This window comes from Zea mays, chromosome 1, assembly GCF_902167145.1.
Source record: "Zea mays cultivar B73 chromosome 1, Zm-B73-REFERENCE-NAM-5.0, whole genome shotgun sequence".
Lineage (NCBI taxonomy): Eukaryota > Viridiplantae > Streptophyta > Magnoliopsida > Poales > Poaceae > Zea > Zea mays.
The window spans coordinates 154769647-154781370 of NC_050096.1; the positions used below are offsets into that span (position 1 = coordinate 154769647).

An 11724-nucleotide genomic window follows, 5' to 3' on the forward strand; every position below is an offset into this window, starting at 1 on the left:
ACATACCCAGCGCACGGGGGGACATGAGGATCAGAGCACCAACCTTCTCTCTCCTTTGTAACCCTGTCAGAACCAGTTTCATAAGATAGCATTCAGCTTTCAAACAAGGATTCAAAAGAAGAAAACTGAAATTACTGCAGTGCATGATGATTCAGGAAGTAACAAACCTCCCTCTTCAGGATCCTTGGGTGGCATAGAGTCATTTATGAGTCCCTCAGATCCCATTTTCGAAGATTTATCTCCACTTAAACCCTGCTTGAAGTGTGTTCCCAGAGAACAAAAAGAGAGAGGGGAAATAAGCGCAAAAGTTGTAGCATAAAAAGCTAATCGAAGAGATAACATGTCACAATGCCACACATCACAAAATTCAGAAACAAAAATAGATTATGCACCATTTCATAATTATAGCGACTAATCCTTCTATAATATTCATGTGACGATACTGTTGCTTGGGATCTAAGTGCATAACAAAAGGTATGCATCTAGAAAAGTTAAAACATCTTATAATTTAGAATGGAGGGAGTACTAAACAAAGATAGTAACTTATGAAACTAATTTATATAGAATCTTATAGTAGGGAGGATGAAAGCCTCTGATTATGCAGGCCGCAAAGATTAGATGGGAACTGAGTTTAATAGCCAGATTCATTGTCAACTAAATTTAGTTTTCGTATAGACTTATAAAACAAGGATAAGTTCCCATAAATTCACACACAGATTGTAAGCTGTAAGGTACTGTTACTTTGCAGCGGGAGTGACCCCCCCTCAAAAAAACCACCCAAAAGAGAAAAATAAAGAACTTGAGGCATGCCAATCTGTACAGTACCTTTCTAGGAGTCATGGCACTCTCAACCTCAGAATTCTGTGTGTCGCAAAGAGATTCTTCCAGCGCTGCCTCCTTAGCTGCTGCAGCTTCTTCAGCCCTTTTAGCAGCTTCAAGTCTTTTCTTTTCAGCTCGTTGGAATGCTGGAGGGACAGAACCACCTTCTAGTCCACCCGACAGTTTAGTGAACTGGGCAATCAGACGAAGTGTCAAAAGAAAATGTAGTCTAGTCTGCAAGTCAATGTGTTGTGTGCATTGTAGATGAGAACTACCTTATTGTAGCATTTTTCACAAAGTCCATGAGCAAAATGCTCAAAACCTTTATCCTTGTGTTTGCAGATAATTTCTCCAGACTTGGGCGAATGTTTTGAAACAGGCTCTTCATTAGATTCATCAGTTGTTGCCAGAAATTCTTCAATGTAACAAAGGGGCATGAAGATATAGGCATGGTTTTCTTAAAGTTAACTTCTGAATTGTTGTGCTAGTGACCATACATAATTGTTGCTAGATTAATGGGTTCATTTCTGGGTGCCTGTTGTTGCCAGTGTTTTTCAGACACTGTTGTACCTGAAAGTATAAGAAGCTGACACTGGTATTTATTATAATGGCATCTGTCGGAATGCAATGTTAGCAGAAGAGTTACTGAGAACTGGTGGTGGTACGACCACAGATACTTCACAGAAACCGAGCAGTGGCCGAGAAAGGGTCCAGATTGAATCTCTCAGACAAGAACTGGAGGGGGCAAAACGACAGATAGGGGCACTCAAAAGTGAGAAGTCCCAGATTGAAGCTGAAGCTAACAACCAAAGAAACCTTTCAGTAAAACTGGAGTCTGATCTCAAGCGCTTGTCAGAAGCTTACAACAGGTCAACAGCATAGAGCAGGCCAACTACCGCTTGGATGCCGAGGTAAAAGCCTTGCGGCAGGGAGGCAGCGTGCCATATCCTGACGTGGAAGCAATAAAAGCGCAAGCTAAGGAAGAGGCTGAGAAGGACAGTGAGGCAGAACGGAATGATCTACTCGTCTGCCTTGGGCAAGAGCAAACGAAGGTCGAGAAGCTGAGCACAAGGCTGACAGAGCTCGGCGAAGATGTGGATACCCTTCTGCAGGGTATTGGCGATGACACTGCCATTCCGGATGATGACGATGAAGATGAAGATGATGAAGAGTGATTGGTTTATGTAACCTGCAGGTCTGCTGGTGTAATCTACCTTCATGTTGGGTCATGATATTGCGATGGCAACTGGCAAATGTACAGTGGATGACAAATTCACCGTTCCAAGTTTAAGTTATTTCTAGAGAATGTGACTAAATAGCCTCTTCAACAGAGAATAAAACATGACAGGATGACATCTTTGTATGGATTGGGTGTACATCCATTTAGTGCATATTCGGTGTCCCACAACAATTTAAGGCCTGAAACAGAAGAGGGTGAATTATCTCCTAATGGTGAAATGAAAGAGGAACACTTCTGTGTTTGCTCAGATGAAGCTGTAGATGGAACTTCTAAACAAAATGAAGGTTCTACCAGCAGATTTAATGGAAATGACTCATTTTATGTTCTGTTCAGGCTACATCAAGTTAGTTTCTTTTTCTTCAATAACCTCTATATAAGTTTGTGCTTATGTGGTCTCATTGGCTAACCTGACCTGCTTGAGGGACTACGCGCTCAGCGGAATCAAGCTGACCTGGACCAGCTGGGATGACTTGCATCACAGTCTGGGTTTCTACAGCTATGACACCAACTGGTATTCCACCAAGCTTTGCTCTTCCGGTGATAACTGTTTTTGCCCAACCTTCCAATGTTTCCACAAAGCTTTCCCTATCAAACATACCACCCAACCACCTCCCTTCACCATCCTGAATGCCACAGATGGCTGCAAGAGCATCACAAGCATTCTCAGGGAGGTATGTTACTGGTCTTTCGGGTGGGTCCAGGGGTTTCATAATGGGAAGAGGACCACCAACATATGGAGGAACATAACTGAGCCATTTCAGGATAGCAGAAACACCTTCAAGGTCATCTGACACAGTTTGGTGGACAACGCCATTTGTAGCCATGATTTTGGGGCCACCCAATTGCATATGAGAACTGTACACCTCCCGCCCCAGGAGCTTGTTTAGTGCCGAAAACCCAGTCAAAATAATTGGTTGATCAATACGTTGTATACACCTCATGCCTAAACGAGCCAGATAAGCCCCAATGCCAACAGCTCTTCCAGTCACAAATGTCAGAGTAAAGGTCTCTTTGTATGCCTTAGAATATGCGCTGGCAATCGCCCCACTGCCATGGAGATTCTCACAACCAAGTCCATCCTCTTTACCAACAATGGTATCAACCACCCATCTGGTTTCTCCATTTTTTAGTTGCAGCTCGTGAGCTATTACTGAAGAGCTTAGACGTGAGTAATCTTGTGTAGTAAGCTTGGGTGTCATGTTATTGTCAGCTAAGACAAACTGTTCCACATCAAACAATAACTGGAAAGCTTCAAGGCACATAAATTAATTCTCCACATCAAACTTACTTGATGGTTCTTCTGAGGAGAAGCCCGCGGCGGAGAAGACGACCGCCGGGAAGAAGCCCAAGGCGGAGAAGCGCGTCCCCGCGGGCAAGTCTACCGGCAAGGAGGACGGCGAGAGCAAGCGTGGCAGGAAGAAGGGAAAGAAGAGCGTGGAGACGTCGCGCCCACATTTATCCTCATCGAAGTGGAGGGAGTGGAGCAGTTCAGAGGGAGATCGTGGGGGGATTGCAGCTGGTGCAGCAATGGAGATCGTGGCGCGCGGGCGTGGGAAGCCCTGGCGATGACCCCGCGCGGGGATGGGCCTCGCTAGCGCGCGGGGGTGGGGCGCCCTAGCGACGACGGCGCGCCAGGGTGGAGCGGAGGTGGTGGGCGGAGGTGGACGGCGCGCAGGGTGGGCTATCGAGGTGGACGGCGCGCGGGGTGGGCTGTGGAGGAGGACGGCGCGCGGTGGTGGGCGGAGGTGGACGGCGCGCGGGGTGGGCTGTGGAGGAGGACGGCGCGCTGGGGTGGGCTGCTATGGGCCACAAGCAGATAGGCCTCCTGCGTTGTCAACAAATCTATACAAGTTAAGAATAGTACCACATGGTTCACTGAACTGTGCAAACACTTGTTTATAAGGGCTAGTGTGTCCCAGAGAATGTGTAGTCTTGGTTGGTTGTGAGCTTTAACCCACGCTGCTAGCTTTTTTTGGTAAAAATTTGGTCGCGGTTCGCGGGACGTTTGGGAATGGGAAACGGATCACATGCGTGAGACGATTGAGAATGGGAAACGGATCACATGCGCGGACGCGGGACACAGTTGGGAATGAAGCAGGACACAGTTGGGAATGAAGCAAACACACAGGAGTTGGGAATGGACAGTCGGGAATGAAGCAAACACACAGGAGTTGGGAATGAAAACGGAGTTGGGAATGGGAATGGCAGAACCAGGAATGGGGCAGCCTACCCCTTGCGTTCTTAATTAGTAGTATAGATATTCAGATTACAGCCATGGCGCCTAGAAAGCATCCATCTGGTAGTAAGAAAAGGAAGAGAAGGAAAGAAGTAGAGGAATTTATAGAATCACAAAGAGGTGCCATGGATAAATTTGTTCGCACTAATACAAGAACTTCAAGTAATGAAGATCAACCAAATTTGGCTATAGTTGTTGTGGCGGAACAACCAAATAGCAACGAAGAAGATCATGACCCTACACTTGAAGAAAATGTTGACATCAACACAAATGGTAATGATGTGACTAGCCATGATCCAATATTTGATTCATCTCATATATAAAATGATAGCTTTGATGAACAGTCTGTTCCTACCGACGATATCTATGACCCAAGGAATTGGGGTAATCTTGATAACAAGTCGAGGGATATATTGGTTGAGAAGGGGCCTATAAGAGAAGAAAATATTGTATTTCCTTTGGATGCTAATGGTAGACATTTTTCATACACTCGTTACTCTAGAAAGATGAGGAATGGAGAAGTTCATGATAGAAAATGGTTGGTTTATTCAAAACATGTTGATAGAGTGTTTTGTTTTTGTTGTAAGCTTTTTAATTCAGAAAAATGCAAGAGTTCACTGGGGCATGATGGATTTGGAGATTGGAGGCATACTAGTGAGAGGTTAAAAGAACATGAAGCTAGTATGGAGCATATTACAAGTATGAACTCATGGAATGAATTGAGAGTGAGGCTTCGCAAGACTGAAACAATTGATAAAGAATTTCAACATCAAATTGCAAAGGAAAAAGAGCGTATCAGGCAAGTTTTATTAAGAATAATTGTTGTTGTGAAATTTCTTGGTAAGCGTACTTTGGCTTTCAGAGGATCAAGTGAGCGAATCTACAATGATCAAAATGGTAATTTCTTAGCATGTCTTGAGATGATTGCTGAATTTGATGTGGTTATGCAAGATCATCTGAGACACATTCAAAATAATGTTATTCAATATCATTATCTTAGTCATAAAATTTAGAATGAGTTGATTTCTCTATTGGCTTCTGACATCACCAAATCTATCATAAAGATTATTAAAGAGGCTAAATATTTTTCAGTTATCCTTGATTGTACTCCAGATGTGAGTCATCAAGAACAGATGAGTTTGTTGGTTCGATGTGTTAATATGTCTAGTGGCAAAGTTGAGGAGTATTTTCTGGGTTTCATGAAGGTAGATGACACATCTGGTGAGGGTATTTTTAATTCATTGCTTGATTCTATTAAGTCTTTTGGTTTAAATATTGAAGATGTTAGAGGACAAGGCTATGATAATGGATCTAACATGAAAGGAAAACATAAGGGGGTACAAAGACGGTTACTTGATATAAATCCAAGAGCTTTATTTATGCCATGTGCTTGTCATAGTCTTAATCTTACTCTTTGTGACATGGCTAAGTCTTGTGCCAAAGTTGTTTCATTTTTTGGGATTGTATAATAGATATATGTATTATTTTCTAGTTCTACCAAAAGATGGGATGTTTTGAAGGGCCATGTTGAAAGTTTAACTGTGAAGTCATGGTGCAATACTAACTAGGAGAGTCGGATTAAAAGTGTCAGAGCAATTAGATTTGAAGCTCCAAACATAAGGTCAGATTTGCTTTAGTTAAGTACAAATAAGGATGTCGAATCAAGGGATAGAAGCGATGCAAAAAGTTTATTTGATGTTCTTGTTACATTTGAGTTCATACTTGGTATGATTATTTGGTATGAAATTTTATTTACTGTAAACAAAGTGAGCAAGCAGCTGCAGTCGTCATCCATGTGCCTTGATGCTACATTAAAGAACATAGAAGGTGCAATGAAGTTTTTTGAATATTATAGAAATGAAGTGTTTGCTTCTAGCTTGATCATTGCAAGAGAGATTGCATTAGAACTAGGTGTGGAGCCATCATTTCCAGTAAAGCGCATGCTAAGAGGAAGAAACAATATGATGAAACTAAATTCGAGGAAGCAAAACTCGAAGCTGAGAAGGCTTTTGAAGTTAATTACTTTTTGGTTATGGTTGATGTTGCAATTAGTTCATTAAAAAGTAGATTTGAAGAACTCCAATCATTCAAAAGTATATTTGGATTTTTGATGAGCTCAACAACCCTGAAAGGCACTGGATACTACTGAACTAAGAGATTCTTGCATCAAATTTGCAAACACTTTCTCATTGGATGGACCCTCTGATGTTGATCTAAATGATCTAATTTCAGAGCTCAGTGTTATGCGGTTCAGTATATCAAATAAACCTATGTCTGCCATGAATATTTTTTAGTATGTCAGAGAAGTGGATTGTTATCCTAATATTTTAATTGCTTATCGGTTATTATTTACCATGCTGTTACTGTGGCATCTGCTGAAAGAAGCTTTTCAAAGTTGAAGTTAGTGAAGAATTATTTGAGGTCTCATATGTCTCAATAAAGATTAAATGGGTTGGCTATATTATGCATCGAGAAGATATTATTGGATAAGATTGATATTGGCATCATCATCAATGACTTTGCGGCTAGACATGTTCGAAGAAATTTTTTTAAGGTAAAATTATATTATGTACTTCTTATTCTTATTTGATATGAACAATTTTTAGATATATATGGAGTGTTTATTGATAACCTATATACACTATATTTATATATAATAGTTATTATTGGAAAGGGCCTCTATTATAAATCTAGCACTGAGCCTCTAAGGGTGTGTTTGGTTGAGGAGTGGAGAAGAATTGAACGGCTCCATTCTATTTTTTGAATGTTTGGTTTCCAACAAAAGAGAAGCGGATCGGCTTTTGGAGTCTTCATACCGAAATTTACCATAAATAGTTAGAGTGCTCCTGCTCTACCAAAATGGTCGGATGCGAGCGCTCTCTCGAACACGAGCGCTCTCCTCACTCTTCTCTTCTCTACACTCTTGTTGGGGACCATAATTAGGGGTACCCTCAAGACGCCTAATTCTCAGCTGGTAACCCCCATCAGCATAAAGTTGCATAGGCCTGATGGGTGCGATTAAGTCAGGGATCAGTCCATACGAGCGACTCGATCACGCCTCGCCCGAGCCTAGCCTCGGGCAAGGGCAGCCGACCCCGAGGGGTTTCCGTCTCGCCCGAGGCCCCCCTTTTAACGGCGGACACATCTCCGGCTCGCCCGAGGCCTTGCCTTCGCTAAGAAGCAGCACTGACTAAATCGCCGCGCCGACCGACCGAGTCGCAGGAGCATTTAACGCAAAGGTGGCCTGACACCTTTATCCTGACACGCGCCCTCCGGCAGAACCGAAGTGACCGCCGTCACTTCGCCGCTCCACTGACCGGTCTGACAGAAGGACAGCGCCGCCTGCGCCACTCCGACTGCAGTGCCACTTGACAGAGTGAGACTGACAGGCAGTCAGGCCTTGCCAAAGGCGCCATAGGAAACTCCGCTCCGCCCGACCCAGGGCTCGGACTCGGGCTAAAGCCCCGGAAGACGGCGAACTCCGCTCCGCCCGACCCAGGGCTCGGACTCAGGCTAAGGCCCCGGAAGACGGCGAACTCCGCTCCGCCCGACCCAGGGCTCGGACACGGGCTAAGGCCCCGGAAGACGGCGAACTCCGCTCCGCCCGACCCAGGGCTCGGACTCAGGCTAAGGCCCCGGAAGACGGCGAACTCCGCTCCGCCCGACCCAGGGCTCGGACTCGGGCTCAGCCCCAGAAGACGACGAACTCCGCTTCGCCCGACCCCAGGGCTCGGACTCCGCCCTGGCCTCTGCCGAACAACCTCCGCCTCGCCCGACCCAGGAGCTCGGGCTCAGCCTCGGCCATGGAAGACAGATTCAACCCCGGCTTCGGAGGAACCTCCACGTAGCCCGACCTAGGGCACAGGCCCGCCACGTCAACAGGAAGCGCCATCATCACTCTACCCCGAGCCGACTCGGGCCACAGAGAACGAGACCGGTGTCCCATCTGGCTAGCTCCGCCAGATAGGCAATGATGGCGCCCCGCTAGCCCTGTGACGACGGCGGCTCTCAGCTCCCTTACGGAAGCAGGGGGACGTCAGCAAGGACCCAACCGCTCCGACAGCTGTCCCTCCGCCAGGCTCCGTTGCTCCTCCGACAGCCACGACACCACACCAGCAGGGTGCCAAGATCTCTCCGGCTGCCACATTGGCATGTACTTAGGGCGCTAGCTCTCCCCCCGCTAGACACGTAGCACTCTGCTACACCCCATTTGTACACCTGGATCCTCTCCTTACGCCTATAAAAGGAAGGACCAGGGCCTTCTTAGAGAAGGTTGGCCGCGCGGGGACAAGGACGGGGCAGGCGCTCTCTTGGGGCCGCTCGCTTCCCTCACCCGCGTGGACGCTTGTAACCCCCTACTGCAAGCGCACCCGACCTGGGCGCGGGACGAACACGAAGGCCGCGGGATTTCCACCTCTCACGCCCGTCTCCGGCCACCTCGCTTCCCCCCTTCGCGCTCGCCCACGCGCTCGACCCATCTGGGCTGGGGCACGCGGCACACTCACTCGTCGGCTTAGGGACCCCCCGGTCTCGAGACGCCGACAGTTGGCGCGACAGGTAGGGGCACGCTGCGTGTTGACGAGCAGTTTCCCGTCAAGCTCCAGATGGGCAGTCTCCAACAACCTCTCCAACCCGGGACGGTGCTCCGTTTCGGGAGTCTTGAGTTCATGTCCCTCGACGGCAGCTACGACATGATACTCCTTCCACCGCCGCGCGACAACGACAATGGCGGCCGACAACCCGCCCGCCGGCGGCGGAATCGACGACATTTTCCCTGCGTGGTGGAAGAACGACATTCGAGCTCGCCCTGTCCTCTCCCCCGCCAACGGAGGAGGAGGCGGGGCAACCAAGGCCAAGCGGGAGGCCGCGCTTCGTCGGCTGTCGAGCGAATCGACGTCCACAGCGCCCCAACGGGGGGCGCGTCGGGCGTCGACCTCGCGTTTGAGACGAAGGCGAGCGCCGTCCCCCCGCGACACGCCAATCCCGAGCAAGTGGACGACGCCAGCGCGCTCGCGGAGGGCCTGCAGGACGTCGCCCTCGTACCTAAGACGACGGCGCAATCAGTCCCCGACGTGACTATGTCGCTCCTCGTCGACCAAAAGGTACTGACTGATTCCCATCCTACGTCATTTCGACTCGGCCTCAACCCGCCTAGCGACCTCGCTTTGGCGGGCGCTCTCGTTGAGGCGAGTGCAACCCCTCTGGGGTTTCGTATGCGGTTGCCTTGGGACCGGTTGACGGACGTCTCGACCTACGGACCCTCTGGGTCCGAGGAAGATGACGATCCCAGCATCTGCTGGGATTTCTCTGGATTTGGCAACCCCAGTGCCATGCGGGACTTTGTGACCGCATGTGACTACTGCCTCTCTGACTGTTCCGACGGTAGCCGCAGCCTTGACGACAAGGACTGCGGCCCAAGCCGCGAATGTTTCCACGTCGAGCTAGGGGATCCCTCCGAGGGCAACCATCACGGAATGCCGGAGGACGGTGATCTCCCTAGGCTGGTGCCTCGCGCCGACATCCCGCGGGAGCTAGCTGTGGTCCCCGTTCCGGCGGGGGGTCACGACCCACAGCTCGAGCAAGTCCGCGGGGCGCAGGCCAGGCTCGACGAGGGAGCAGGAGCGCTCGAGTCGATCCGCCGGGACGTCGGGCAGGTATGGGCGGGCCAGCCCCCGGCCGGAGAAATACGTCACCTGCCCCAGGGTTTCCAGCACCGCGTCGCCAACGACGTCAGGGTCAGGCCGCCACCCGCATCCAGCGAGGTCGGTCAGAACCTGGCAGCCGCGGCGATGCTCCTCCGCGCGATGCCGAAGCCATCAACCACCGAGGGTCGGCGAATCCAGGGAGAGCTCAAGAATCTTCTGGAAGGCGCTGCGGCCCGACGGGCCGAGAGCTCTGCCTCCCGAAGGCAGGGATACTGAAAGGGAAATGTGCCTTTGGACCATTTCTAAGTATTTTGGTGATTGAGTGCAAACACAAGTGCTTAAATGTGCCCATGGTTGAACAAAGTGCAAATCACAAGTAAAGGTATGTTTCTAAACCTTAGTACATTGGTTTTGTGTACTAATATCTTGTCTAAGTGTTAGAAACAGGAAGAAGAAGAAAAGAAAAGAAGTGGAGAGTGGCTGTGTACAGCCAAAGGCTGTTTCGGGCTGGGGCACCGGACTGTCCGGTGTGCACCGGACAGTGTCCGGTGCGCCAGACCAGCGTGGAGCAAACCAGCCGCTCTCGGGTTTTCTCCGGCGACTTCGGCTAAAATTCACCGGACTGTCCGGTGTGCACCGGACTGTCCGGTGAGCCAACGGTCGGCCGGGCCAACGGTCGGCCGCGCGATCGGCGCGCGACACGTGGCCGAGCCAACGGTCGGAAAGATACACCGGACTGTCCGGTGTGCACCGGACATGTCCGGTGCGCCAACTGTGCGCAGATCTGCATCAGATATCAACGGTCGGATGTGCTGTTTAAGGAAACAAATCGGGCACCGTACAGTGTCCGGTGTGCACCGGACTGTCCGGTGCGCCACGAGACAGAAGGCAAAGATGGCCTTCCAGATTTGTTCCCAACGGCTCCTAGCTGCCTTGGGGCTATAAAAGGGACCCCTTGGCGCATGGAGGAAAACACCAAGCAACCTTAGAGCAATATTGATCATCCACACTCAGTCTTTGCGCGTTTGTTTGTCATTCTAAGTGATTCGAGCTCTGTTCTAGTGAGAACTTCGAGATAGTCTTTTGAGCTCGATTCTTGGTCGTGTGTGTGCGCATTTTGCTGTGGATTTGTGTGTGTTGCTTCCCTCCCTTACTCCGTGCTTCTTTGTGAATCTTAAGTGTAAGGGCGAGAGACTCCAATTTGTGGAGATTCCTCGCAAGTGGGATAAAGATAAGCAAGGCAAAATACTGTGGTATTCAAGTGGGTCTTTGGACCGCTTGAGAGGGGTTGATTGCAACCCTCGTCCGTTGGGACGCCACAACGTGGAGTAGGCAAGTTTTGTACTTGGCCGAACCACGGGATAAATCACCGTGTCTCCTCTGTGTTGAAATCTCTGTGATTGTCGTATTGTGCAAGATCTTCTCTTTAGCCACTTGGCAATTATTGTGCTAACCCCTAACCAGTTTTTGTGGCTATAAGTTAAGTTTTTACAGGATCACCTATTCACCCCCCCCTCTAGGTGCTCTCAATTGGTATCAGAGCCGTTCTCTTCAAGAAAGGGACTAATCGCCCGAAGAGATGGATCCTAAGGGGAAAGGAATTGTGATCAACGACAAGGAGAAGGAGTCCTTCGTCAACGAGCCAAGGGATGACAAGTCCAATGACTCGGGCTCGGGCCACAGGCGAAAAGATGGGAAGAAGAAGAAGACAAGACGCATCAAGGAGATCGTCTACTACGACAGCGATGAGTCCTCTTCTTCCCAAAAGGACGACGACCACGACA

At 49.0% G+C, this 11724-nt stretch overlaps 1 protein-coding gene across 1 annotated transcript; it reads right to left on the bottom strand.

Moving 5' to 3' along the window:
* Positions 1 to 96: 96 nt before the first annotated feature.
* On the bottom strand, positions 97 to 4335 carry LOC103644972 (uncharacterized). The gene is made up of 7 exons (XM_020542358.1): positions 4330 to 4335; positions 3348 to 3855; positions 2467 to 3269; positions 1922 to 2033; positions 1095 to 1234; positions 826 to 1011; positions 97 to 252 (listed from the first exon to the last, which is right to left on the bottom strand). Exons 1-7 carry the CDS (start codon positions 4333 to 4335, stop codon positions 112 to 114), a joined length of 1896 nt encoding a protein of 631 aa, XP_020397947.1. The 3' UTR covers positions 97 to 111.
* Between the last annotated feature and the right edge of the window lie 7389 nt (positions 4336 to 11724).